Below are 24,389 nucleotides of genomic sequence, written 5' to 3'. Positions count from 1 at the left end.
CACCATGCTGTTCCTGTCTGCAGTGACCAGTCACTTGATAATTGACTTACTGGTGAATTGCTTGTTTCTGAAAACTTCTGTAAGAGCATTGCTCACATATGCATATTAATTACATTTTCCTGAGGGGTAGGAGACTATTGCAGTGAATTCTAAGGTCCAGCATGGGCTATGCCAGGCAGGACAACTTAATAAAGCAAATTATATTTAACTACCCATTGGATGCCCCACCAAATTCCAGCATTGCTTAGGGCCACACATTTGTTCACAAAAATATAAACATTCACAAGTGAGAAGGAGGAAGAAGAAAAAGTAGGTGTTGTTAATTTAATAACGGTAAAAATGTGCATGGAAAATTTGTCAAATTCACTGATAATTTTAAGCTAAGGAGAACAGCTGGTTTGGCAGCAAGACTGATGCTGTAAAGTAGCTCAGATGAAGGACAAAATCCTTCTACAAGAGAAACATGAAGTACAGCTCTTCCAGTGAAGGAAAGATATGGAAAGGACAGTCAGGACAGTGACCATCACACATGCATATAAGCACAGTGACTTACAGACTTAGTAGATGACCAGGAAGAAAGCAAATTCAAGTCCCTGGTGTGCTCTTGAGATTTATAGCTTTAGAGGCAGATAAACAGTAAGAAAGATAACTGAGTCAGCATTATGTAGAGTCAGAAAAAATATTTTTACACAGATAAAGCACTTCTGTAATTGAAATGTCTGGCAATGGAAAGAGAGAAATACAGAGCCTTCAAACTGTACTGGTGGTAAGACAACAGAGAAAAAGGCAACTTTGAATGTAAGTGAAATACGGTGCCTTGTAGTTTTTGTTACAGGGTTCTGAATATTGTTGATGACTTATAAAATTCCAAGTTTTACTAAAATACCGAGGATCAGATTTTGGATGATCCTTTCTTCATCCTCTTTTTTGTACTCCATCATTCCAATGTACTCTTTGGGCACAGTGGGTGCATGGGCTTCAGCTGTCAAACACAAAAACAGTTACTGCCAGGTTAATGATTAAGCTAATGGTCATGTTAGAACAAACTAATGGAGAAAAGCAGTTTTTTCTGTAATAAAGAGAGTTCAGGCCCTTTTCACACTAACATTCTTATCTTATGGCTCCAAGCATTATGAGTTAAGTAACATTTACATTATTCATGAATAGCTTCACTGGATTCAGTGGGATTACTTGCAGTAATAAGAAAAGTAAACAGAAGGCTACACCTCTACATTAGACAACTCTGCAGTGTTTCTTAGAGTATCCTGAAGTGAAGAATTACTTTGCCTCTAAGAGCTTTGTACAGACTAACTTCACACCAGGAATCACCTGCCACTGGAAGGCTCATGGGAGGAGTTCCTTGTCAGAAGCAGAACTAACACTGCTGGCTCAGAGAGAGTCTGTGTGAGACTGTGCATTAAGTGCTGTTGGCAGGACCTCATCCCTCTGCCTTGACCTTTATCACATACTCCAGCTCCCCTTTGTGCTTATGGTTTAGCTGGGGGAAAAACAAACCAGGAAAGGACTTTTATGTAATTTGTGTTTGTGATTCCCCTGGCACATTTTTCTGAGGTGTTAAATTTCTATCTCCACTCCAAACTCCACCTTTTTAAAAATATCTTTTTCTTCAAACAGACACTGAGCATACAAAGCTATTAAACAAAATAAGTCATATAATAATATCTTACCTTTTTCAATAGTCTTAGTCAGAGTTTTGATCTGATCTTCTAATTTTTTTATTATTCTGTCTTTCATGTCAAGCTTTTCTTCAAGATCCTGTAATATTCAAAGTCAGTCAGTTCAGAAAAAACACAATCAGAAAATGTGTTCTACTCCTCCATGTTACTACCACGATTGAAGTGCACGATGATGTGCTTTTACTTATATTTGCTGGAAGAAACACCTTCATATCTTTTTTCTTCCTCAATTAATTAAAGAAACATCCTATCCGTATCACAAAATCATAATTTCATTCTTTTTATCCTGCATTTCAGGCACAGTTTGTTAATGACAACTCCATTTCCTCACCATGTTTTCCACAGCAAGTCGAGTTGTCACTTGCTTTATCTTGCTTTGTACTTCATCCCGGACTTCATCTTGCATCAAACCATTTCTCAGCCCCTCAATTCCTTGGATTGTGTTCATCAGACTCTCTTTTTCTTTTATGTCTACTTCATTCTGGGCCTCAGTAGTTCTAAAAATAGATAAGAAGTCTTGTCTCCTAGTCTTTTGTGAAAGCACAGAAAGATCATACTTGTGCATTAGCTATTAACTGCACAAAACACTCTAAGGCAAATCTTAAGTGGAATGTAATACTTTTAAGAATTAAAGTGACTCTGTTAGCACAGCTTATAGTGACTACATTTCTTATATATATAAAAAATAATTAAAAATTACCGTCTCTGTGTCCTATCCCGTTCTAGCTCATAATGCAGCCGATTTGACATCTCTTCCATTTTTTTCAATAATAAATGGCAACAAATCCCAAAACAAAACAGAAACAGCAAAATCAAAGGTATTTACTGTTCAGTACTAGTATCCAGTAAATCTTTTGTACACTCATAATTTTGTTTCATCTAATAAAATTGAATGACTTGCCAGATAAAGTATCAGAGAAATATGTGACTACTCCATACCACACAGAAAATTATATGGGATGAAGAATTTTGATACTACTAACTTCTTGCAGTTGTCAGTAAAACTACTCATCAATTTTAAATCAGTTGCCAACTGCCTGCAGTTAAAGACACTCCAAATACTCAGCAGAGTATGCTTTCTAAACTGAGAAGAACTTTTCCCTCTGTCTCCCACTCTTGAGTTTTGCAGCATTCTCTACGTCTACCTCATAGAGTATGCCTTAGCTTCCAAATGATCTTTCCTTTTTATGACTATTTCCAAGGGACATATTCCATTCCACATATTCTTGGCAGAGCCCTATGGAATACATTTGGAGACTTCCAAAGTGAATGGCCTCAAAAAGGTAAAAAAAAGCACATATTTGCATGCGTCTTTAAGAAGAGATATAAGCTATACAACACATTTTTTTTCATTGAATTTCTTTAATTTTACTAGTAAGAAAGTAAGTAATAAGGCAAAGAATATTAGTTCAACTTTTAAAAGTTCAGATCCATGGAATTCATCACATTCATCTCGAACAACTGAAAGACTGGGGACCTCAGTGGAACCATTACCTTTCAACTTTATGGTCTGCTCTTGAAAGCGGTTTTCAAGATCTAATTTTTGATTTTCAAGTTCAGCAACTTGCTGCTTGAGATCTGGGATTACCTTTTAGAGAAAAAGGAGATTTGTGTATTTCAGTACCTTCCCTCCTTTCAAATCCCTGCAGTGGTTCCTAAGTCACCCCATGACCCTCAACTGCAAATAGTCCAGTCCAGAGAGTGGCTCTGGGGGGTATTGCTGCCTGCTTGCCTGACTTGTTTAACTTTTCTGGAGGTACCAGCAGCTGGCCACTCTTACAAACTAAATACTGAGCTAATCAAATTGTTGGACTGTCCCACTACTTCCATTGTTTTGTTCCAGTTTAAAGGAAATTACACTATGGCTTTCATTTCCCCAGTTCAATTAACAGTGAAAAAATCCCCTCAACATTCCACAGAACAATTAAAGAATAATATAATAAATAAATTTTCCTTTTATTTTCAATTTACATAACTCTGTTTTGAAAACATTTCTTCAATTATTTTTCAGAAAAATGATACGGCACATGCTATCTTCTGGAACAACATGAGTTCCTTGTGTCAGACAGTTTTGCTCAGCACCAGTTGTCAGACTCTCCAGCCGCGCCTGTAGCTGGTTTTGGAATGTGTAGCTGCCCTCTAGTGGGGAGAGCCTCAGAACTCTGAGGAGGCTTCTGAGAAAAATCTCAAATCAGGTTTATGTGAATGAAAGGCAAAAAGTCTCTGTGAGGCTGCCCCAGCAAGCTGGAAACTCAGACAATAAATTTGGTCCTTACACACTATCCCAGCAGGCAGGGAAAGAGCCTCATGGATGTGCCATCTTACATGGCCCCACTTGTTTGAGCCTTGAGATTTCAAAGACATGACCACAACATTTTGAGTGCCACAAACACATTTGGGTTGTACTTCTACACCTGGACATTACCAGATTTTCTGAAGTTAGCCTGCTAACTTCAAGCCGAATGCCATCATTTATGTCATTTTCCTCTCGGAATAACTTCTGTAGATGATTAATATCTTGACTAAGATGTTCAACTTTAAAGTTCAAACCTTCAATCTCCTTCTCATATATTTCTTTCTGAGACTGGAAATGGCTTTCCAATACTCTGTTAAAACAAAAGGGAGAAAGAACATGGCAGTTGTAGAACAACCTTGGGTCAAATTTAATACAAAGTGAAAACAAAGTACTGTGATTAATACAGGATTAAATTACATTACCTGTGCATTCAAGGAGTTGAAAGTTATGCATGGTGTCTCAGAGGAAACACATTTCCCTGACTGACACATGCACACTTATCTCACTGGCTTGGTAGAAGTTTATTCAACTGATTTTAAACTGCTCAGCTCATTATATAATGTAGTGTTTGTTCATTTCCTTAACAGAAGTTCAGTATTGCACTGTAAAATTTGTAACCCACCGATCTTTTGATTTATCTTCTAGGTCACAGCTTGGAGTTACAAAAACACTGAAGAACTGAACTAACCTTGTGGCTTTTTTCAGGCCCTCATAGGCAAACCACAGTTCTCCATCCTCATTTAAGTGTTCCAGATCCTCTGTAGAGAGTCTAGAATGCAAGGCAGAACCATTAGTGGGCAGGTGACTATAATGCATTTTTTAAGCTTTCTTGAAGATGCCTCAGAACAAAATTACCTGCTTCGTACATCTTCAAAATCATAACTTTCAAGAAGCTGCTTTGTAACTTCTGACATCTTTTCTGGAAAAAAACCCACAAAGTTTATAAAATTCATTATTTTCTCTGCATGTTTCATTATAAAGATCAAACCACCATCTTCCTAAACCTACAAGGTTCTTTCCTGGTACTCAGTAAATATATCTGATTTATCACAGGAATACCATGAGGGACTCGGTTCTACTTTGCGACGTAGGAGTATTAGGTTGATGTACCACAAAATACTGTTTTTTTCATAAACTTTCAATGACAAATTACATTTTTCTGATCTGAATCCTAGAGTTGCATAGATGATTTATCATGTTGTGCTAGGTTACTACATTAAACGCTGCAAATACAGGTTTGCTCTATGACATTATTATCAGTAAACAAAGTTCACAATAGTAGTGCTTCTCAAGTACATTTTTCCAAAGAGAACCCAACTCAACAAGTTATTCAAGCATATGTGACAGTACTGGACCTAGGACAAAGGATAGGATGAATGAAAATTAAATAACGTATTGTTTACACATTTTCAGGTCACTTGTTAAACTCCAAGTGAAGTTTAAATTCTAGGTGAAGTTTAAATCTTTAGTATTTATTTCTAAGCACAAAGGAGAAATGTCTGAATTCAGAGTTTCCTCAAAGGGGTACCCCAGATGTCAGTATTCAGTGACCACTTTGTACACTGCAGATATATCTATGAATGGGATGAAACCACCATGGGATGGGAAAGAGAACTGGAGCTCTGTCATAGCTGACATCAAAGAGATCAGTTTAAACTGGCCTGGCTCACACTGAAGTTAGGAATTAATTCTCTGCACTAGCTGGGATGTAGCTTACCCCTCAATTCTCGCTTCTGTGACTGGGCCTGCTTCTCAACATCCATTTTTTGTGTCTGAAGAAGTTCAATTTCCTTTTGCAACTCAGGTATTTTCTGAATCAAACAGAAATCATATACTGAGACAAACAGTGCGTGACAAGGGCTGCTATCAGTTCAATCATAATTATAATTAAGAACAAGTTAATGTGGTGAAAAGCTTAAAATGCATTATGTTCAAAGCATCTGGTTCTCGGGGATCAGAGCAGAACAGTAATGTGAGGTAGTGAAAAAAATATGTTTGTGCCATGGAATTCACTCAGAGAACAAAAATTTGACTTTACACTAATTTAAGGTTCAGTTTATAAACTACACATATGAAAAATCCCCTGAGAAATGAATACTTTCTCAGGAAAAAGGAAGGAAAAAAGGTCTATATATTTAAATTTATCAATATCCAAACACAATTACTCTTGAAAAGATGCACTTATTTCTGTGAGCAGTAACTTGCACTATCTACTACGTGAGAGCAACGCAATATAGTGATGTATCAAATACAGCTTATTAACAACAGCTTCTTCTAAAAATGCACTGGAAATAAAAAATTAGTGAAGATAATCTATAAACAAAACATGCACATTCTCCACTTGCTTTATCTAGCAAAATTAAATGTGTCATGCTTTACCTGTGCTTGTTTTTTAAGCTGTCCTACTTCCATTTTCAAGCCATCCTGAATGATAATTTCTTGCTGAATTTGTTGCTGTAGCTGAGTTTTTTCTTCTTTCAAAATCTTTATTTCTCCCTTCAACAATTCAATCTCCTTTTCATAGTCCTGTTTCTGGTTTTGGAAATTTTTCTCAAGTATCCTAAAGAACACAACGAAAAGGTAATTTTATTTGTCTACATTCCTAAGTGAAGAAATGGGCTTTGTTTTAGTTTGAATTTGAAGGACATGCTTCATTTAAGAACACTTAAATAAGCCATAATTACTTGAAAATGCTATCCTACATCCTCAGAACCCACCCACATAATGGATGAGAGAAGACCGTCCCTAGGTCTCCTTACAAATAATATAGTGATACTGGGATGGAATTCAAGGCAAAACTGAGTTTTTTCCACCTAAAGGCTCATTCTCTAACAGTGAGTTAGCCTACCTGAGCAGCTTTCCACTACACTCATGGCCACAGTCAGCACTAAAGAAGGACACAGCAACGGGAAGCTCTGTGTCCTCAGTAAAACATTGCAGGAAACTTTCCATTCCCCACCAGTCCCTGCTGGATTGGACTGGCTTCCAGCAACACACAGGTCATGAACAAAGCAGAAAAATCAGCACAAGAACTCCTCTTAATATAGTCTGAAGTTACTGGCAGCTGAAATCAGCACCACAGAGCTTCCATCCCCCACGAACAGTGACTGACTGCTCTGTTCACACTTCAGAGAACAGCATTTCTCTGGCACTCAAGGTTCTCTGTCCTGTACTGGAAAAGAATTATTGGGGAATAAACACTCGAACCAAGAGAAGCATGCTAAAAGCAACAGCCATTTGTTGATAAATGACAATGTTTTTACTGTAAATTAAATACCTAAAGGGGGAAAAAAGTTCTTTCCTTTTCCAACACTGCCTTTCCCTCACACTGAATCTTTCAGTTCTGTCCTTTTGTATTCACTTTACAGGAATTCCCACTGATAGGACCATCAGGTGCTCTTCCACTCCTTACCAAATTCTGAGGACAACACCAAAAAAACCATTACAGAGTTGCCTTTCAATTCTCAGGGCACACCAAATGGCAGGAAACTGCAAAAGCAAGAACAGTCTCATTTCCCAAATATGACTCAAGAATGTGCTTTTCCTAAAGTCTGCACTAAGTACTTCAGTACCAGCACTAATGCCCAAGAACATGGACAGATTCATAAGTGATGTCAGCATAATACATTTGCAGAAGGAGAAAGAGAGGTAGGGAAAGAGAAAAAAGAATGTTGTTTCAAAGAAATAAAATTCAGATTACATACATTCGCTGGTTTTCTTCTTTTTGTATGTCACTGAAGAGTTGCTGTGTGAGGTCATCCATTTTCTCTGTCAAAAAATATTTTAGCAATTCAAAGACCTTCATGCAATTGTGTACATTTATTAAAAAAGCATGAGCACAATGAGAAGGTTTATTTTAATAAGCAATCCTTAACATATTCTGAAGCTGAAATTACTCTCCGAAGTGCCAAAAAATATCACAGTATATTTTACAAGCAATGCTATAGAAACAAAGAGATTCATAAGCACCAAATTGTGCAATTATTCATCTAAAGTATACTTGATCTCATATGCTGCCTGTGTCCTTTTAAATTAGATTCCTAAAAGTAGTGTATTAAAGGAAGCAAGGATGTAGCTACACTTTGAAGGAATACATGTGTATGAAAAAGGAAATGTAACAGGAGGACAGCTTCAGCTACTGAAACAAATTTAATTTAACTATTAAATAAAAAGAATTTGCATATTTGGGCTACACATTCTAAGCAAGAGAAGCACCAACTTTAAATTTACTGCAATTTCAGCTTTTATATTGCTTTTATTAGAACAAAAGTAATTCACTTTTGCTGAAAACCTGACTATAACTCCTTTGAAACTCCCTTTTGTTACTGTACCTTTCATTTCCTCAGTTTTTTCTTGGAGTTTTATTTCTAAGGTTTCCTTCTGTTCTTGTAATTCTTTATTCTGATTCTCAAGTTTTAAAATTTTCTGTACAGGCAAAAAGCAAGCAAAATATACAAATTACAAGGGAGGAAGAAATAGGTCACAGAAGATCTTACATTTCAAGAAACATAATGGACTCTCTTCCTTCCCTGCTGCTTCCCCCCAGAAGAGTATGGTTACTTGGAAACTCTCAAGTAATGCATTTGATAAATCCAGTAACTAAAAACATCATTTAAAAACAAAAGCACACAGATGGCAATTACAATTTACCTTCTCATTGTCTTCTTTATATTTTTTCCCTTTCTCTTCATACATTCTCTTTTGAGCAGTTAATTTTTCAAGTTCTGATTCAAGTTTCTGAATTGTATCCACATCATTCATATGAGCTGAAGCCAGACTGGTCAATCTTTCCAGCAAACCATGATTTTCTCTACTCTACAAGGATCAGGACAGGATGAAAGAAAACACAAAAATGCACTGAAACTGTTCCACAGGATTTTAAAGGGAGTACTTAACCTACTTTGGCTCACCATCCCTTATCAGTCATGATTATTTCAACCAGGACTGTTTCCATCAATTAGATTAAAAATACCATTATAAAGACCATTTGGCTGGAATAACTCTCAAAAATAAGCTGCAAAATGAACATAATGTTGAACTCCCCAAAGTTAAAAATATGAGATGTTGCACCAGAGCAGTGTCTCCCACATCCTAACACAAACAACCCTATCCACAGACTGGATGGACATAAGGAACAGTAAAAAAAAAAAAAAAAAAAAAAAAGGTAATTGCAGTCTCTTCTCATTTGCATAACTGACCTCAAAATACAAGGAAATACACCCTAGATGATTCTTTCTACCCTGGGTGTAGAATGTCTAGTAGTTTATGATAAAGGACCATAACTCTTACATATTCTTCCATCTTCTCAACTCAACATCTTTGACTAGAGCAGATATGATAAAAAAGGAGTACAAATCAGAAGCTGACTGCTTCCCCTCACCTGTTCTTCTATCTTTTTCTGCAGTTGCTGAACTCTGTAAGAAAGCTGGATATTCAACACAAAGCGCCGAATGTTCTGGAATCTGCGCCTGGCAAGCCATGCACGGGCATATTTCTGGAGGACCACAGCCTTCTGCTCCTCACGCATCTTTAAAACAAAGTATTAACATCTGTCTGTAACTAGCTTAAATCACATCAATTTTAACAGTCTGCCAGTCTACACACACTGGTGAGGACAATGTATCTCATGGAAATATCAAAATATTGAAATATCCAGGCTGCAGACACATTTGAGCCACTGTAGTAATCACAGTAAATGCTCTGCATCTGGCATAAACCAGACAGAGATCTTGGCAAAAAACCAAAGAAACAGAGCACAAGATACAAAAACCAAACATGCAAAAGGTAAGGTATTAGGGATAACTGCCATTGTGTTCATATGTTTTACAGAGTACAAGTTGTTTCCCGTTACTGAAATGAGATTTTTGATAGGTTGTACCTTCTGATACTTTTTTCTTGCTAGAAATCCTCTTGTGTAAGCTTGTATGGTTACAGCAGCCACTTGGATGAGCTGGCAAAGTCTACGGACGAGGTAACCCCGACAGTATTTCTGAATAATTATAGCTGCCCATGTTTGCTTCAGATTTCTTGCAGTTATAGCTTGCCTTCATTCAAAAGACAATAAAATTTACTTAGGTCACATTGGATTTCTCATGTTCATTGCCTTGGTCAGTCAAATTACATACATGCACACAAAAAAGGGAAAGATATCAAAAATAGGCATCCATTATTAAAAATAGAGCTTGTTCTTCAAGCAAAGTGAAAGAGAGAAAGTTATCCACAGTTTTTAAATGTGTCCAGAAACATTTGTTCTGATGGTCTCTGTGAAAACCTCCAAGCCTACACAGAGCCATCTTTCAGTCTGCTTTGTGAATGCCTGGTGCACTTTGCAATAGTTTGTCCTTCTCTGGCTCTGAAGCTCAGCAGAAAGCCCAACTGGGTCATCTATTATCAGCTAAGGACTGAGCTCCCAGCCAGGCAGGCCTCTTGGGAATCTGGCAGACAACACTGGAAACCTGTTGAGGTACTTTTCTCATATCAGCTGAATAACTTGAACACGTTCAAGTTTATACTTACAATCAAGAGGAAAGGGAAATACAAGCCGAATCGCTCTTTAATAAAAACTAGACTCTGGGCATTAGCTGGAGCTCCTGTGTGCCCTCAGGCACAGCCCAGAAGGCAATTCCCTTCCCAGGAGCAGGCAGAGTACCTCACTGTGCGCTGCCCACGGAAGTATTGCTGCACTGTGAGCGCTGCTCTCCTCATGCTCAGGAACCTCCTCCTCTGCAGCCAGCCCCGCACACGCTTCTGGATCAGGATGCACGCGTGCCTCAGCTTGTCTGAGCGCAACTTCTCCAAGTAAGCAACCTGTCCTGCTCTGAAAAAAATTTTTGTTCTTCCAAACTGGTATTGGTTATGATCCTGAAAAGAGAAAATACTAGATATAGTAAGTTTTTAGTATATTTTTGCAGATCAGATATTATTTTCCTTCTATTCTATATTCTTATTCTATTATTCTTATATTCTTCTTCTTCTTCTTCTTGTATATCCTATACCTATCAGATATTCCTTCCTTCTAAATTATCACTTCAGGCAAGCTCTGCTTCAAGACACGATCTTCCTAAATAAGAATACCCTCTCTGCCTGCTTTGTAGATAGGAGTATGTAGGGGGAGAAAACCCACTTAGCAGGAAAGACACAGAGAGTTACATCAAAAGTTGTACACTCGTGATCTAAAATTAAAGGGAGTCTCTGGACTTATCATCAAGGCCTTAAAAGCAACCTTTTCACCTCCTCCTCCAAGTCTGGTTCCAGGGGCCCAGCAGCACCTTTTGATGCACATTTCTAGCCTGGAACCAGTGAGCTGTGAGCAAAAACTCAGAGTGAGGCTGCTTTTAAGTTCCAGCTCTCCCCCTTGGCCTGTGCCAGAGCTACTTAGCAAATGTGCCTGCATTTGTTGTCACACATCCCTGAATCTGAGCTCACTCCCAGTATGCTGGCTTGGCTGGGACCAGTCCCACTAGATGAGCCCCAGGCTCATCTAACAAACAGAAGCAATGTGCAAAATAGCAAATTTTTGAAAAGCTCTCCAATATGCTGCATTCCACCATCAAAATCCCTCTTGTGCTTGTAATACTTGACAAATGTATACCATTTACTGTTCACTGGTTAATAAATACAGGATACCTTCCATTTTGCAAGTGGCAATATTAAGCACAGAATGGTTAAATTCTCTGTCTACAGCCACATTGTGACTGTCACAGCACAGGGCTACTGACCACAAGCCTGTGTACTGCACAGTAAATCAGGAAAAACATTAATAATGTAAATACCTTTCCTGTCTGAGGAGAGATACTACCCTTGGCAAAAGAGACTTTTTATTACTAATAGATGCTGTGATGCATCTACTGGCTGGTGCAGACAAACCAACCTGGATCAGCCGCTGCAAAACAATCTTGCAAATCTGTTTCTTGTCATTTATGGAGAGTTCCTGCTGTGTCATAAGAATGCTGTAGCGGCTGAAAAACTCAATATAAGTCCACCTGGAAAATTAGAAGTTCACAAATTAATTTCATTAACAGACAACTAGGTATTTTTTGGCACAGGGAGGCTCACTGCTATCCCTACCTTGAAGGGTAGCTCTGTGCACTAATCCGAATAGTTTCCAGAACACCACATGCTCGCAGCTGCTGAGCAACTCTCTTGGAATCAAACCTAAAAAAAAAAAAAAAAAAAAAGCCAGGGTTATACTTTACGTTTCTGCTGCATTTGGCATGCTGTAATGATTAGAACCATTCTACCAACTGGATTTGTATTTCTGCTCATAGGACACAAAGCTCCCAGGATCTTATACAGTGTCTTACTCCGTATCACATACTAAAAAGTTAAATCGATTAAAAAATCTGGGTTTTCTGATCCTTCTCAAAACCAAAGAAAAACTATATTTATTTCTCACATTAAAATTCCTATTTCCTTTCAGTATTAACCGTGACAGTTCATAGCAGCAAGTGGTAAAGAATAGTTCTGCTCTCAACACAAAACATACACAGAAATAAACCCTGTTAGCAACCCATTAGGAAGAAACTCTCTAGGTATTCTTTAGCCCATTCATTATGAATGAACCAGGATTTGCTCATTAATACCTAGGTTCAAAATTACAAACACAAGGCATGGAAAGGCCCTTTCCTGTTCTGGACCACAGCTGGTATGCCCACAGAGCATTGACACCACCACTGTCAATTCAGCTCTAGCCATGAGACCCCTGTGGCCAGCAGATGACTAGTGTTCTTTCAGAAGCTTATTGCACTCTTCTAGTCTAATTCTGACATATTTTTACATTTTCCAAGCTATTTCTGCCCTCACTGCAGAAATGATACGAGCTCACTGCAGTGATAGTGATATAATAGCATCAGTAACGTGTTTTGCATGGAAAGATTTTGTCTGGCTACTAGAAAATGAACATACTTAAAAGATTTAACTTAGAATCAAAGCTGGCCTCTTTCCTCCTACTCATATATGATAAAGGCCTTAATTCCATTTGTCAGTACCAGCTGCAAGTTGTGTTGCTGACACCAGAGTGCTTCCACAGGTCTGCCCACAGAAGAGACCAACATCTGCATCGAAGTTAACTCCTACTCACAGGTGAGTGGTTATCAATCTGGCCACAGGAATTATGAAAATTATCTGCCACGTATGATTGTATTAAAACATTAACATTACATAAAAATTGGGAAAAGACCTGGGGCTATGTTCAACACTGTTCACACCAATATTTCTGCAGACAAAATGGAATTTCACAAAGAAAATGACAGAGGTTTTTATTTTCTAAATATGAATTGGGGTTGATACACAGTGTATAAGGGCAACACACCTATACAAAATATTCATCAACTTAAACCAAAGGAGAACAACCTTTATCCTAAAAATATTCTGACAAATACACAAGCACTAATATATAACTTGAAAAATACTAGGTTAAAGGATTTTTAAGGTAACAATAATGATACCTAAATATTAAATTTTTGTTGAAACAGTATTTTTTTCAAATTCAGCTATCTGGAAAGGAAAATTATGTTCTGTATGGGAAGTTTCACAACAATAAGACTTTAGCTTGCTGACACACAACTAGAGTGATATAGAAAACCACAGCTGACCACAACTAACATACTTACTCAAAAGGCAGTTTCTCATCATTTGGCTTTATGCATCTCACATAATGAGGAGTGGTTGCATTGAGTGTCACCATAAGCAAAGACAAAGAATTCCGGAACTAGAAAACACCAGACATAAGAGTTTTGCTAATGAAATGTTTCCAGTAAAAAGTCAAATCTTACTCTTTTAATTATTTGTGAGGTTTTGGCTGGATGTTGGGAGACAGGATTTAGGTCTCCAATGCAGGGAATTGAAGAGTGTGCCTGTACTCCTACTATAAAATTTGTTATAAAATAAACACACCTACTTATACCCAGACCTGGAGCACTGGTCTGTGGCTCTTGCTGTCCTGAAAACCAGACAGTACCCAATGGACAGTGACAGAATACAGTCCCAGACTGCCCAGCATTTCCCAGAAAGTACAAACACCACAGAATAGCAGGTTTGTGCAGTACCTTACTGCCCACAGTCATCCGGAGCTGTTTGTTGGGTGCTTTCAGAACAGGTCTGGCAGATTTGATGTTTATAGTAGAACTGAAAGGTGATATGGACACTGGACTGTCTTGAAAAAAATTTGCACACAGATGAAACTAAAAGTGTGGTGAAAGAACCAGAGTTAAACACTGTGTAACTACAGCAACACTTAAATCAAAATTACATTTACTATAAAATAGAACACAAACTCCTTGATACTTAGGCCAGGTATTGCAGGGCTTTGAACTGGGTATTTAAGCCCCAAATAAACAATAACTGAAGACTGAGTTGCAATGATTCTAAGTCTATTGTGAAGCACTTACACATTTCACACACAAAACACAACATATGTGAAAGCAGCCTGCAAAAGCTATTTCAATATAAGCAAATATGGACATAAACACAGGGCAGAGCTAAAAACAAGAGCACTCAAGGCTGTGTTTTCACAATATGCAATTCAAATTAAGAATATATTTTCAGGTCAGATGAAGTTATCTTGCTAAGAGTAATCCTGAAGTCTCAAGGCTATAGACTTCAAAGGGACAAGCAGATGGGAAGTGGCAGGCACACATAAGACACCTGATGTTTTCCTTGCCCTGGCATTCTCTAATCTCTTCTGAAGAATAAACAAAGGCAGTTGTTAATGATAAACCACCTATCAAAGCTGCATGTAACGAATACAGAAAAAAAAAAGTTTTTCAGTTACAAGGATTACAAAATGCTTGTGAAGGGAGATATTAAAAGAAAATCCCAACATAACTAGTGAAGTAAATGCACATATATGAAGGAAGTTGAATACTGTGTTTTCTCATCTTGTACATTATTTGTTGGTAAAATACACACTTCTATAATATTAATAGAAATTAGGACTAAATTAATTTATTCAACCTATGAAAAATCAGAAGAAGAAACATTTATCAGAAGAAACATTTAAAAACCAGATCTGAATTAATTCCAGTAAAATCAGGCATTCAGAAGATTAATCACTACTGTTTGTCACAAACCTTGCTCTCTTTCAAGATTTCAACCAATACTTCGTGTACTGTATCTCTGTTTTTTTCCAGAAATCCTTCACATTTATATTCTACCTGTGCAAACAGGTGAAATCATTATGTTTTCAGCAACTCATAAACAAACAGTTGGCAAAACAGTGATTTTTACTCTCCCAGCTGTGGTAGCCAAGAGCTCTTTATTAATCTCAAACATGATGGCTGAAACTCTGCTTTTCCCAATTCCATTACATCAAGATTACACACATGCATCCTGCAAATTTAGAAGGACAAGCTGCCAGAATCCAAATCCTCCTGCCTTCAGTAAGAATTTCTTCCCTGCTTTCTTCATTATTCTACGATTTCAAATCAAGGCACTAAAAAGGAATACTACATCTCAAATGTAAATAACTGAGAGTAAAATGTGTATGAGCTACAACTGTAACTGTTCTATTTATACATTCTATTATTTTCCTGCTTTTTTATCTTGATGATTTATTTTTATGCTCTCAAATTTATTATCTTAAGCACTTCTAACATCTAAATGGCACATTACAGGCAGTATTACAAATAAATAAACAGCACTGTGGATTGGAGATCAATTTTATAGAAGTTCCAAATAGGTGTGGTTAATATTTCCTATTTCCTAGGGTTTTGTTTTTGTTTTTTTTTTATGAATGAGCCACTGCGGGGATCACAGGGAACAGCACTGGGTTGTTTACACTCTACCTTATCAGCAAAGTGTTGAATGATGAAAGAAGTGTTTGACATCCTTGGCTTTTCAAAGAGTGCGTTTTTATTGACAAAATTATTATATAGCTTTTGAAGCCAGTTTTCATCTTTTCCATGAGGCAACTGTAAGAATGAGAAAGGAAATCTCTTTAACAAACTCAGCTGGGCTGTTAGAAGCAGCAGAGCTGCTGACTGTCAATGAACACTCTGCATAAAACCCCTTCACTGAATTACAAGGCTTGATAACCAGTCTTTGTCTCTTCAAACTCACCAGTGGCTCCCTGCAGCAAATCATTTTTGGAAAGAAGACTGTATTAATCCACAAAGTTCTCTATCAAAAGCAGTGATTTGTGGACTAACTTAATTTAAAAAACATGGGTGGAAAAGCCCCCTGGAGACTGAGCAGTCCAAATTCCAATTGGAGCAAGACTACCAGCAGCAAACTGTTGCCTGCCCTCCAATCCAGGTCGTGTAGAGGGATGAGGATCCCCCTGCACTCCTGCCCAGCCTGCCCTAGTCCTGCTCTGCCCCCACAGGCACCAACTCCACTTCCTGGCTTACTTCTAGCTAAGTTCTGAAATCCAGTTGTAGGTTCTTGATTCTATAAGAGGAAAACAGAATAAGCAATTTACAGTAAAAATTGTCAAATAGAGGGCAAACATTAATGTTCCTTTTCTGAAGAAAATGCTGTATTTCCCATTGAAAAGGGTAAACCATGGATTACAAGCTCTACTTCTAAAAATCTATATAGTTTTTTTTTTTAATGAGTAAATATTAAATTACCAAGCATTCTTCATCCAGAAGGTCTAAAATTCCCATTTTAGCTTCAATAAGGTCAATGACAGGCTGGTTGTCATAAAAGTCTATTAAAGTCCATGGGATATCTTCCTTCATATATTCTTCTTGTTCAAGTTTAAAGACATGCTGGATTTGCAAAATTATGAAACCATAAAGAAGGTTACAATTAAGGGAAAATAAATATAGTATGTGCATACATAAGATAGAAAAAAATATATTCTGGAGCCTATTAAATATCTGTCTGTAAGAAAATACTCAGAAATTTTCATTTATATATATATATGTGTACCTATGTTTTTATATAAAAATATTTTTATCTATTACTGGATAGTCACTATACAGAAATATCCATCACTCAAGCACAAATAGCATTTACTAATATCCACCCTGTAGCAAAATAAGATAAAGAACTGTAGCAAAAAAGGAACATACCAGGTTAAATTGCTGCTGTAGTTTTTCATTAGCATAATTGATACAAAATTGTTCAAAACTGTTCACATCAAATGTTTCAAATCTGAAACACAATTTAAATAAGAAAAAAAATCCTTTGACATCAAAATCAAATGGTAGCATCTCTGAAAGTCTTTGGAGCTATCCTAACATTTCTATGCTAATTAACTGATGGTAAGATTAATGAAGATGCTAAGGGATTCAAAACTTCTCTAGAAGCTAATGTTACCAGACATAACAAAGCTAAAAAAATAAGAGTTAAATCTAAAAGTATTGTATGAGAAGTTAAATTTAAACCTCATTCACAAAAAAATTATAGTGTCTGTAGTAGCAGAGGATTTCCACTAATCTAGATGCTAAAGAACTTACATGACCATGACCTTTTAGTAAAACAAGCTCCTCAAATTCATTACCAGCACAAAAAAATGCCTTTTGAATCTACTCCAAAGAAAAAGCACTCTGTTTCCAGAGACATTCTCACCCATAAATATCCAAAACACCAATGAAAGTGTGTTGTTTGCCAGGGAACTGCAGGGCTTGGTTAATTCTTTCCACAATGAAGTCAAATAAATGAGAGTAGATCTTCTTTGCCAGAGCATCCCTGGCATTGGCAGCCTGGGCCCTTGTCATTGGCTTTGTCACCGTCTCTGAGGCTGTGACGATCTTCCGGTGGCACAACCACCGCGCCACTTTGTCACAGCTCAAATCCAGAAGCTCACAGAATATACCGAGATGTTTATCTTCCATCTTTAAACAAGAGACATAAATGTTATCAGGGCACATTTCACCCTTTGACTGGTGTCTACACAGTGAAATCCTTGTGCCGCTGACACCAAACTATGATTTTTATTTTCAGATAGGCGAGGGGCTGCATTTACTTCTTAATCTGGCAAAATGGCAAGATGAGCTAAAGCAAATAATGATGGATAGAACTTCTGATACAGGAGAGAAAAACTTGGAGTGGATGAGATGTTTTGGATTAAGACACTGAAAGAGAGCTACTTTGGTCTATTTTTAGGTGCTCTTGCCTTTTAGACTTGCATAGCTTGCTGAGACACATTCTGAGCAGCTTTGACTATGCTCAGTTTCCTGCATCCTGCAGAGAATTCCAAAATGGATTTTCCAGCAGCTGTGGATCAATTGGATATGGAGCACTCTTAGCCACATTTTGCTTTTTGTTAAGACTTTCTGAACTTGGGCGCAGAACAGCATCTGTGTGAACCCTCGCTGTGATTCCACACAGATGGAGATGGAGAAATCAGTCAAGTTTAGTACACCAGGCTTAAAGCTGCTCTGAACCCCAGATAGGAGAGAAACCATTGCTAAAGCACTTCTGGCATAAAATAGAATAGAAAATGTTGGTATCTGAATGAGCTACTTCCTTACACTGATGGATGATCTTTCATCTCCAACAGCTGCTATTTCCACATTGCCCAAGTGCAGGATTGCTGCCAGCATTTTAAAAACATCCATCTGAAAATCCTCCTTCAGACCTAAAAAAACATTCCTTGATTATTTGAAACACACAGAAACAGTACAATTAATTAAAGTAGAACAATGCTGGGTAACTTGCTCTGTTGTGCAGCCAAGAATTGTACAGCGTCTCTGCAGAGCACCATGCAAATCCTTGGTCCTGCCAATTTTCTGCCTGTCTGATCTGATGATAGATTGGGTGTAAGTTTCTGTACCTCCCCACATGCCAGCTCAAGTCTAATTTAGCTTTTATATAAGCTTTTACAGGGGCAAAGAAGCTTCCAATTCCACTTCTGTCACAGCATGTTAGTTTATGGGCCAAGAAGACTCCAGCCCTCAATGCTTCCAACCAATTAACACCAATTGCTAATTGCTTCAGCCCAGCACTTTGAAAACAGATCAACACCACAATGGACAAGCTACCAAACAAACTATTTTGGTAATCACTACTAACATTTCAGAAACCACCTTCGTCCATTTCACAAAAAACAAACAAACAAAGAAAAAAAAAAAACCCAACAAAAAAACAAATCCAAAAAACTACCCAAAAAACCCTCCTGAAAATGTATCCCCAAAAACTTACCCAGTAAGTCAAATGTCTTCTGAGTCTCCACCATATTTGCTCTGTCATCAACCCCTTCTATTACAGTGCTGCCACCCATTCGCGTGTAGTTAAATTCTTCTGCACTTCCTGCAGAAAAGAAGCAAATCTTGTAATTCTGCAAAAATTAGGGACTGGGGAGAGCCACTTGTTAAAACTACTATAACACAAAAAAAATTAAAGATAACATTGTCAGATGACAATGTTTCAGTGAAGAGCTGGAGGTCTTCTTTTTTTGCTGAGGGAAATCCATGTGCCCAACTCAGTTAAGCTGATACAATTCAGTATTCATAACTCCTAGAAATCTTAATAGTCCATCTAATAAACGAACTGGAATGGAGACTGAGTAAACATATACCTAAATTCTGCTTTTCCCAGCTTCTCTCTAGGTAACTGAATCAAGTCCCTAAGCTGTCATGGCATCTGTCACTACAGAAAGTATGAATAAAACTTCCAAATATACTCAGGTACTTGATCATGCACTATTTCAGTCACCAGGGATTTTCTACCAAGTTCAAAACCAGTAGGATTAACAGCTAAGTAACTTAAAAATGCAGGTCCTGTTTTAAGGCTGTGAGATTTATGCTGTAATGCTCTAAACATCCTAGCACTTGAAAACCCAGCCTTAAAAAACTGCCCTGCAAAAGTGAAAAACAGGCTACTTTCTTGAGACCTACCCAATTTAAGATGTTCATATTCAGGTTGCATAGCAGATGCACACAATTGATAAAATATATGGTAGTTCCTTTCATTTTCTGACTGTAAAATAAAGCAAAGAGTAACATCCCAGAAAAAAAGTAATTAACAACAAAATGAAGAAACAAACTGAAAAACACTTGATATTCAACAATATTGTAAAGAGACAATGCAACTGAAGGAACTCAATGCAACTCAATTCTGCTGCAAAATAGGTTAGCAAAGAACTTGCTTATTATTAAAATGGCAAAGAAATTGCTTATTATTAAAATGGCACATCTTAGCAAGAGCTTTGAAAGTGATACATTCAAGTATACTTTACTTCCACTGCCAATATGCGGAGTTCTTTCCCCAAGGATGTTAATAATTTCTTCAGCTTGAACCAGCATCTACTAATAAGAACCATCAAACACTGTAGCAAAAAAATGTGTAGGAGTGTCAGCTGAAACACTGCCCTGTGGGAACTCAAAAAACTCTCCATTTCCAAACCATCCTTCAGGACAGAAAATATATAGAAGTATTTTTCAGTACCTAGGAAGTTACAATAGTACTAAAAAAGAAACCTATGTAAAAACTATCTTATAAAATTTAATACCTTCTTTAGTATATTATCACAATTAAGCCATGGCATTGTAATGTGTCACATGAAATAATAAATTTGTCACATGGTCTAATAAATTTTCAGCCAGCTTTTTTTCCTGAGACTCTATCTGCCCCTTATATGCTGTTCCTTTCCAGATACAATTTGCCTCTGTTACTGTTGTAACCACAAGTTGCTCTTGTATTTATCTCAGAGAATTGTCCCCGAGAAGCATTCTTCACAATGTAGGGAAGAACATGGAATAAAGTAATTTATCATGAATAATATTAGCTCCTGTTAAAAAATAAATCAAATGCTCATTGGATACGTGATTCAGAACTTCACATAATATTTTCTATATAGAACAAATATAGTGCATCAGGAGCTTTACTGACATTGACTATTTTAGACTTTATTTTACCCACCTGAAATACAACTCTGGATTTCTCAAGCAGGTATGTTCTCATGTTAGCTCCAATGATTTGGTAACTCTGATCAAAACTGATTTCAGTGTATTTTCCAAATCTACTGCTGTTATCATTCCGTGTGGTTTTTGCATTGCCCACAGCCTATAAAAATTATAAACTTTTACAACTGGGTTTACTCACATCTCTCATAAGAATAACTTGTCAAAACTTGAGTGAACTACAAGTTTCCAAAATCAAAGATGCTCAGGGATCAATCTCAGCACTGAACTGTGTTACTTAAATTCTGAGGCCCAAAACTGAAGACAAGCCTCAGGTCAAATAGCATAATGCTACATAAACTGAAAATTAGAGCAATTATACTTTTCCAACATAAGGGCCCAAGTAATAAAACAAATCAACTTGCTCAATATTAGTATGTCATCATCTAATCAGGTCAAACAAAAATGTGGAGGCAAACTAGCACCTCCAAAGGGCCACTGGTAAGTCAGATGGGACTGGGTGCCCCTGAGGATGACCACCTCTTCCCATCAGTAACATCAGAGGCTGGGGTTCAAATTTAAATATCCAAAGCAGGCAGATGAAGCACCCCTAAAGATTTCAAACAAAATGTCCCAGAAGCTCTCAGAATTCTTCCCTTGATGAGTATAGACTTGACAGACACTCTCTAAAACTCACCTCGGTTATTGGATTGGATGCCAGTACTTTATCCTCCACATGGGCATTGCTGCTTGACTTGCTCACAGTAGCAAAGTATCTCATAGTATACCTTGCAGACACAGTCTTTCCAGCTCCTGATTCTCCACTGACTATAATAGACTGATTTTTGTTATTTCTAAGACAAAATAATCAGACAATTCATATCAGACATGTCCAAAGTGCACGTATAAATGCAGGAATTATACACATGAAGCAATGTTTGAAATCACAGCTGTGCCCAAGTCTCATATATCAGTTCCATTTTTCATCTATTCTTTTCATTCTCCTCTTCAGTTGTAACCTCTAGGTTGATGTCACTAAGTCAGTGTTTTACCCCTCATCAAGAATGAACATAGTTTTGAGTTCTAGAAATTCCTCAGCTGGGTAAGGGATCCTTCTCCTCTAATTAACCTATGCATTCAAAGGTGTTCTTAGCAGCCAATGGTACATACACAGTAAAATTAAATGATAATTAACTGACTGCCACTAGACTTCAAATGTTATTTATGGACATTAAATGACATACTGAACCTTGCCATTTGCTTGTATGCTTCTTCTGCCACAGCAAATATGTGTGGATCCATGTCCCCCATGTTTTGCCCACTGTATGCATGGATAATGGCATCTCCATATATTGGCAGCTGCTTATAGGGGTTTATTGCAACCAGAATTATTCCTACAGCCAAGTGCACAAAACAAAAATAAAACACAGGTTAGTTATATGAATGCCTGGTTTTGGCCACAACAGCTGAAATAATACAAAGTAGCAATATTTTCTAGGTAGAAGATGCTGATGAACAAACAAGTCCATACTCACATATAAAACCAGTTAACATGAGTTAAAAAACACCTCAGGAAAACATTACACACATCATGTTGCAAACTGAATCAAGATCAATACTTTTAAAAAAAAAAGATTTTTAAAAAACTCTTCATTTCACTTAGCATACCACTATATGTGTAGATAAGCTTAGACTCCACAAAACGAATTTTAAGATTGTGTAGAACAGCTGGTTCGTGGAGATAACTGAGTGCAGTGAGATCATTTTCACCAACAAGTATGTCAGGATTCCGTAGTGGTGGCAAAGCAGCTGGATCAACAGGGTAACTCAGCTCCTGTCAACAAAAATTACTTGAAATGTCATAAAATGCATTATGTTTGCATAAATACAAATCTTCTACCTTTACATGAAGTTACAGAGTTGATGGAGCCCTGTCTAATCTTCTATTTCATTGATTCCATATGTCCCACTGAACTTGGGGGAAGCTGTTCGTTGCTTATGAAAAAGAAAGTCTCATTCCCTTTATTTACAATATTTTGTATTGAAATGTGTAAAAATGGGACACATGCTCAGCTCTCTAAACACAGGCATACTTCAAGTACAGATGAGAATAACAGATCAGCTGTAATGGAATGAAAGTAAAGACCTGGTCAGAAGTCAAATCAGCTCTATAACTATGCTTACTTCCAGCCTCTCAGTTTTCTTTACAGGACATTTAAAACTCACTTTTGTTTCTTTCAACAAATTCATTTAATCATACCTTTAATACTTGATGCAGAAATGCAGAAATGCTTTCAAAGTATTAAATCTGTGGAGAACTTGGATACTAAAATTAACAGATCTTACACAAATCAACCAACAAAGCAACAGCTGTCTCTGTGAGAAAGAACTACATCTGCCCTGCACTTGTAATTTTTACTTCAATTTAGGATGAGTTTCAGGGCTTGTTTCCAAAGCAATCTTTGAGGTATGTTCTCCATATTATTTTATACAGACAGTAGAATTGCACTCCTTATATTTTTGGGCAGCAGATGTGTACTGTACCAATTTCAATATGATGAAAAAGGGAAAAATTATTTAGATCACATAACCCATAGATCCCCATAGGTGAGTCCTATGTTTCTACATAAACATATGTCAGCAAACCCCACAATAATTCAGGTTTTTTCCTTACAGTTCCATCTTCTAACTGCACATGGAGAAAACGGTCTCCAGTTTTGTAGTTTTTTGTGATTTCTGCAGACTGCCAAACTTCTTCATTATCAGGGATCCAAACCCTATTGTACTGTAACAGAAAAACAAGGCAATAGTTAACTTAGCTACTATCATAACACTAGGCGAGCATTAAAAAATACCTTTCAAATGTCAAGTGCAACCCAATTCCAGGACTTTTGGGGATTATTATTATTATTATTATTATTATTATTATTATTATTATTATTAGCTCTGCATAGCAGGATATATTTTTTGTGGTTTTGCTATTTGTCATGAAAGAATAAAATAAAGAAAGCAGACTCATTCATTTCAGGCATGCATATTCTGCTCCTGATCAGAGCAGAGTCTGCAGAACAACACAGCATGCAGGAAGGTGAGCAAAGGCCAGACTGTTTCCAGGCTCTTCAAATCCTCTAACACTGAACAAAGAGGGAGAGACCTCGTTTCTAGGAGGGCTCAAATAAGTGAATACCAGAGAGAGCATCTCATTTACCAGAATTCAGACAATTAAGCACAGTCAATCACTTCTCTGGATTCAAGTACAGGACACTGAACTCAGCATTTTGCCATAGGCACATTGTCATACTCAAGAAAGACTCTGCACAGCTCCCTTTCTTTTAATGGGACTGAAGTGCAACCTCCAAACATTTTTCCCTGCGCTAGGACAAACTTCAAAGACTACTGGCTGTTTTCTTTCTTTACATGCAATCAACTGGCATACTTTAGCTCCATCCCAGCAAGGTATCTCTAACCTACTGAATCATAGATATTTGAAAAAAATATTTGGATGTAGGTTATGTTGTTTGAACCATTTAGTTCTATGCTGAAGTTACAATGCTGAAGAAAAAGCAACTTCTTTACATGCTCTTCCTGAGAAGCTATAGGAAACAA

At 37.2% G+C, this 24,389-nt stretch overlaps 1 protein-coding gene across 1 annotated transcript in view; it reads right to left on the bottom strand.

The window, feature by feature from the left end:
* Window positions 1-24,389, bottom strand: part of MYO5C (myosin VC) — a 32,193-nt gene that overhangs the window by 5,589 nt on the left and 2,215 nt on the right. The window contains exons 2-34 of the mRNA XM_062501807.1: window positions 23,458-23,568; window positions 22,452-22,617; window positions 22,033-22,177; window positions 21,481-21,637; window positions 20,803-20,946; window positions 19,779-19,860; window positions 19,084-19,191; window positions 18,414-18,520; window positions 17,509-17,774; window positions 17,010-17,091; window positions 16,563-16,703; window positions 15,777-15,902; window positions 15,063-15,146; window positions 14,040-14,174; window positions 13,605-13,702; window positions 12,061-12,147; window positions 11,864-11,975; window positions 10,643-10,854; window positions 9,872-10,037; window positions 9,374-9,520; window positions 8,644-8,808; window positions 8,325-8,418; window positions 7,698-7,761; window positions 6,373-6,553; window positions 5,711-5,804; window positions 4,849-4,912; window positions 4,682-4,762; window positions 4,123-4,303; window positions 3,191-3,285; window positions 2,398-2,460; window positions 2,029-2,194; window positions 1,689-1,776; window positions 887-982 (exon numbers count right to left, since the gene is read on the bottom strand). Coding sequence (XP_062357791.1) covers window positions 887-982; window positions 1,689-1,776; window positions 2,029-2,194; window positions 2,398-2,460; window positions 3,191-3,285; window positions 4,123-4,303; window positions 4,682-4,762; window positions 4,849-4,912; window positions 5,711-5,804; window positions 6,373-6,553; window positions 7,698-7,761; window positions 8,325-8,418; window positions 8,644-8,808; window positions 9,374-9,520; window positions 9,872-10,037; window positions 10,643-10,854; window positions 11,864-11,975; window positions 12,061-12,147; window positions 13,605-13,702; window positions 14,040-14,174; window positions 15,063-15,146; window positions 15,777-15,902; window positions 16,563-16,703; window positions 17,010-17,091; window positions 17,509-17,774; window positions 18,414-18,520; window positions 19,084-19,191; window positions 19,779-19,860; window positions 20,803-20,946; window positions 21,481-21,637; window positions 22,033-22,177; window positions 22,452-22,617; window positions 23,458-23,568 — 4,108 coding nt within the window. The remainder of the gene's footprint in view (window positions 1-886; window positions 983-1,688; window positions 1,777-2,028; window positions 2,195-2,397; window positions 2,461-3,190; window positions 3,286-4,122; window positions 4,304-4,681; window positions 4,763-4,848; window positions 4,913-5,710; window positions 5,805-6,372; window positions 6,554-7,697; window positions 7,762-8,324; window positions 8,419-8,643; window positions 8,809-9,373; window positions 9,521-9,871; window positions 10,038-10,642; window positions 10,855-11,863; window positions 11,976-12,060; window positions 12,148-13,604; window positions 13,703-14,039; window positions 14,175-15,062; window positions 15,147-15,776; window positions 15,903-16,562; window positions 16,704-17,009; window positions 17,092-17,508; window positions 17,775-18,413; window positions 18,521-19,083; window positions 19,192-19,778; window positions 19,861-20,802; window positions 20,947-21,480; window positions 21,638-22,032; window positions 22,178-22,451; window positions 22,618-23,457; window positions 23,569-24,389) is intronic.

Source organism: Cinclus cinclus, chromosome 13 (genome assembly GCF_963662255.1).
Source record: "Cinclus cinclus chromosome 13, bCinCin1.1, whole genome shotgun sequence".
Taxonomy (NCBI): Eukaryota; Metazoa; Chordata; class Aves; order Passeriformes; family Cinclidae; genus Cinclus; species Cinclus cinclus.
This window is presented reverse-complemented; position numbering and strand designations above follow the sequence as displayed.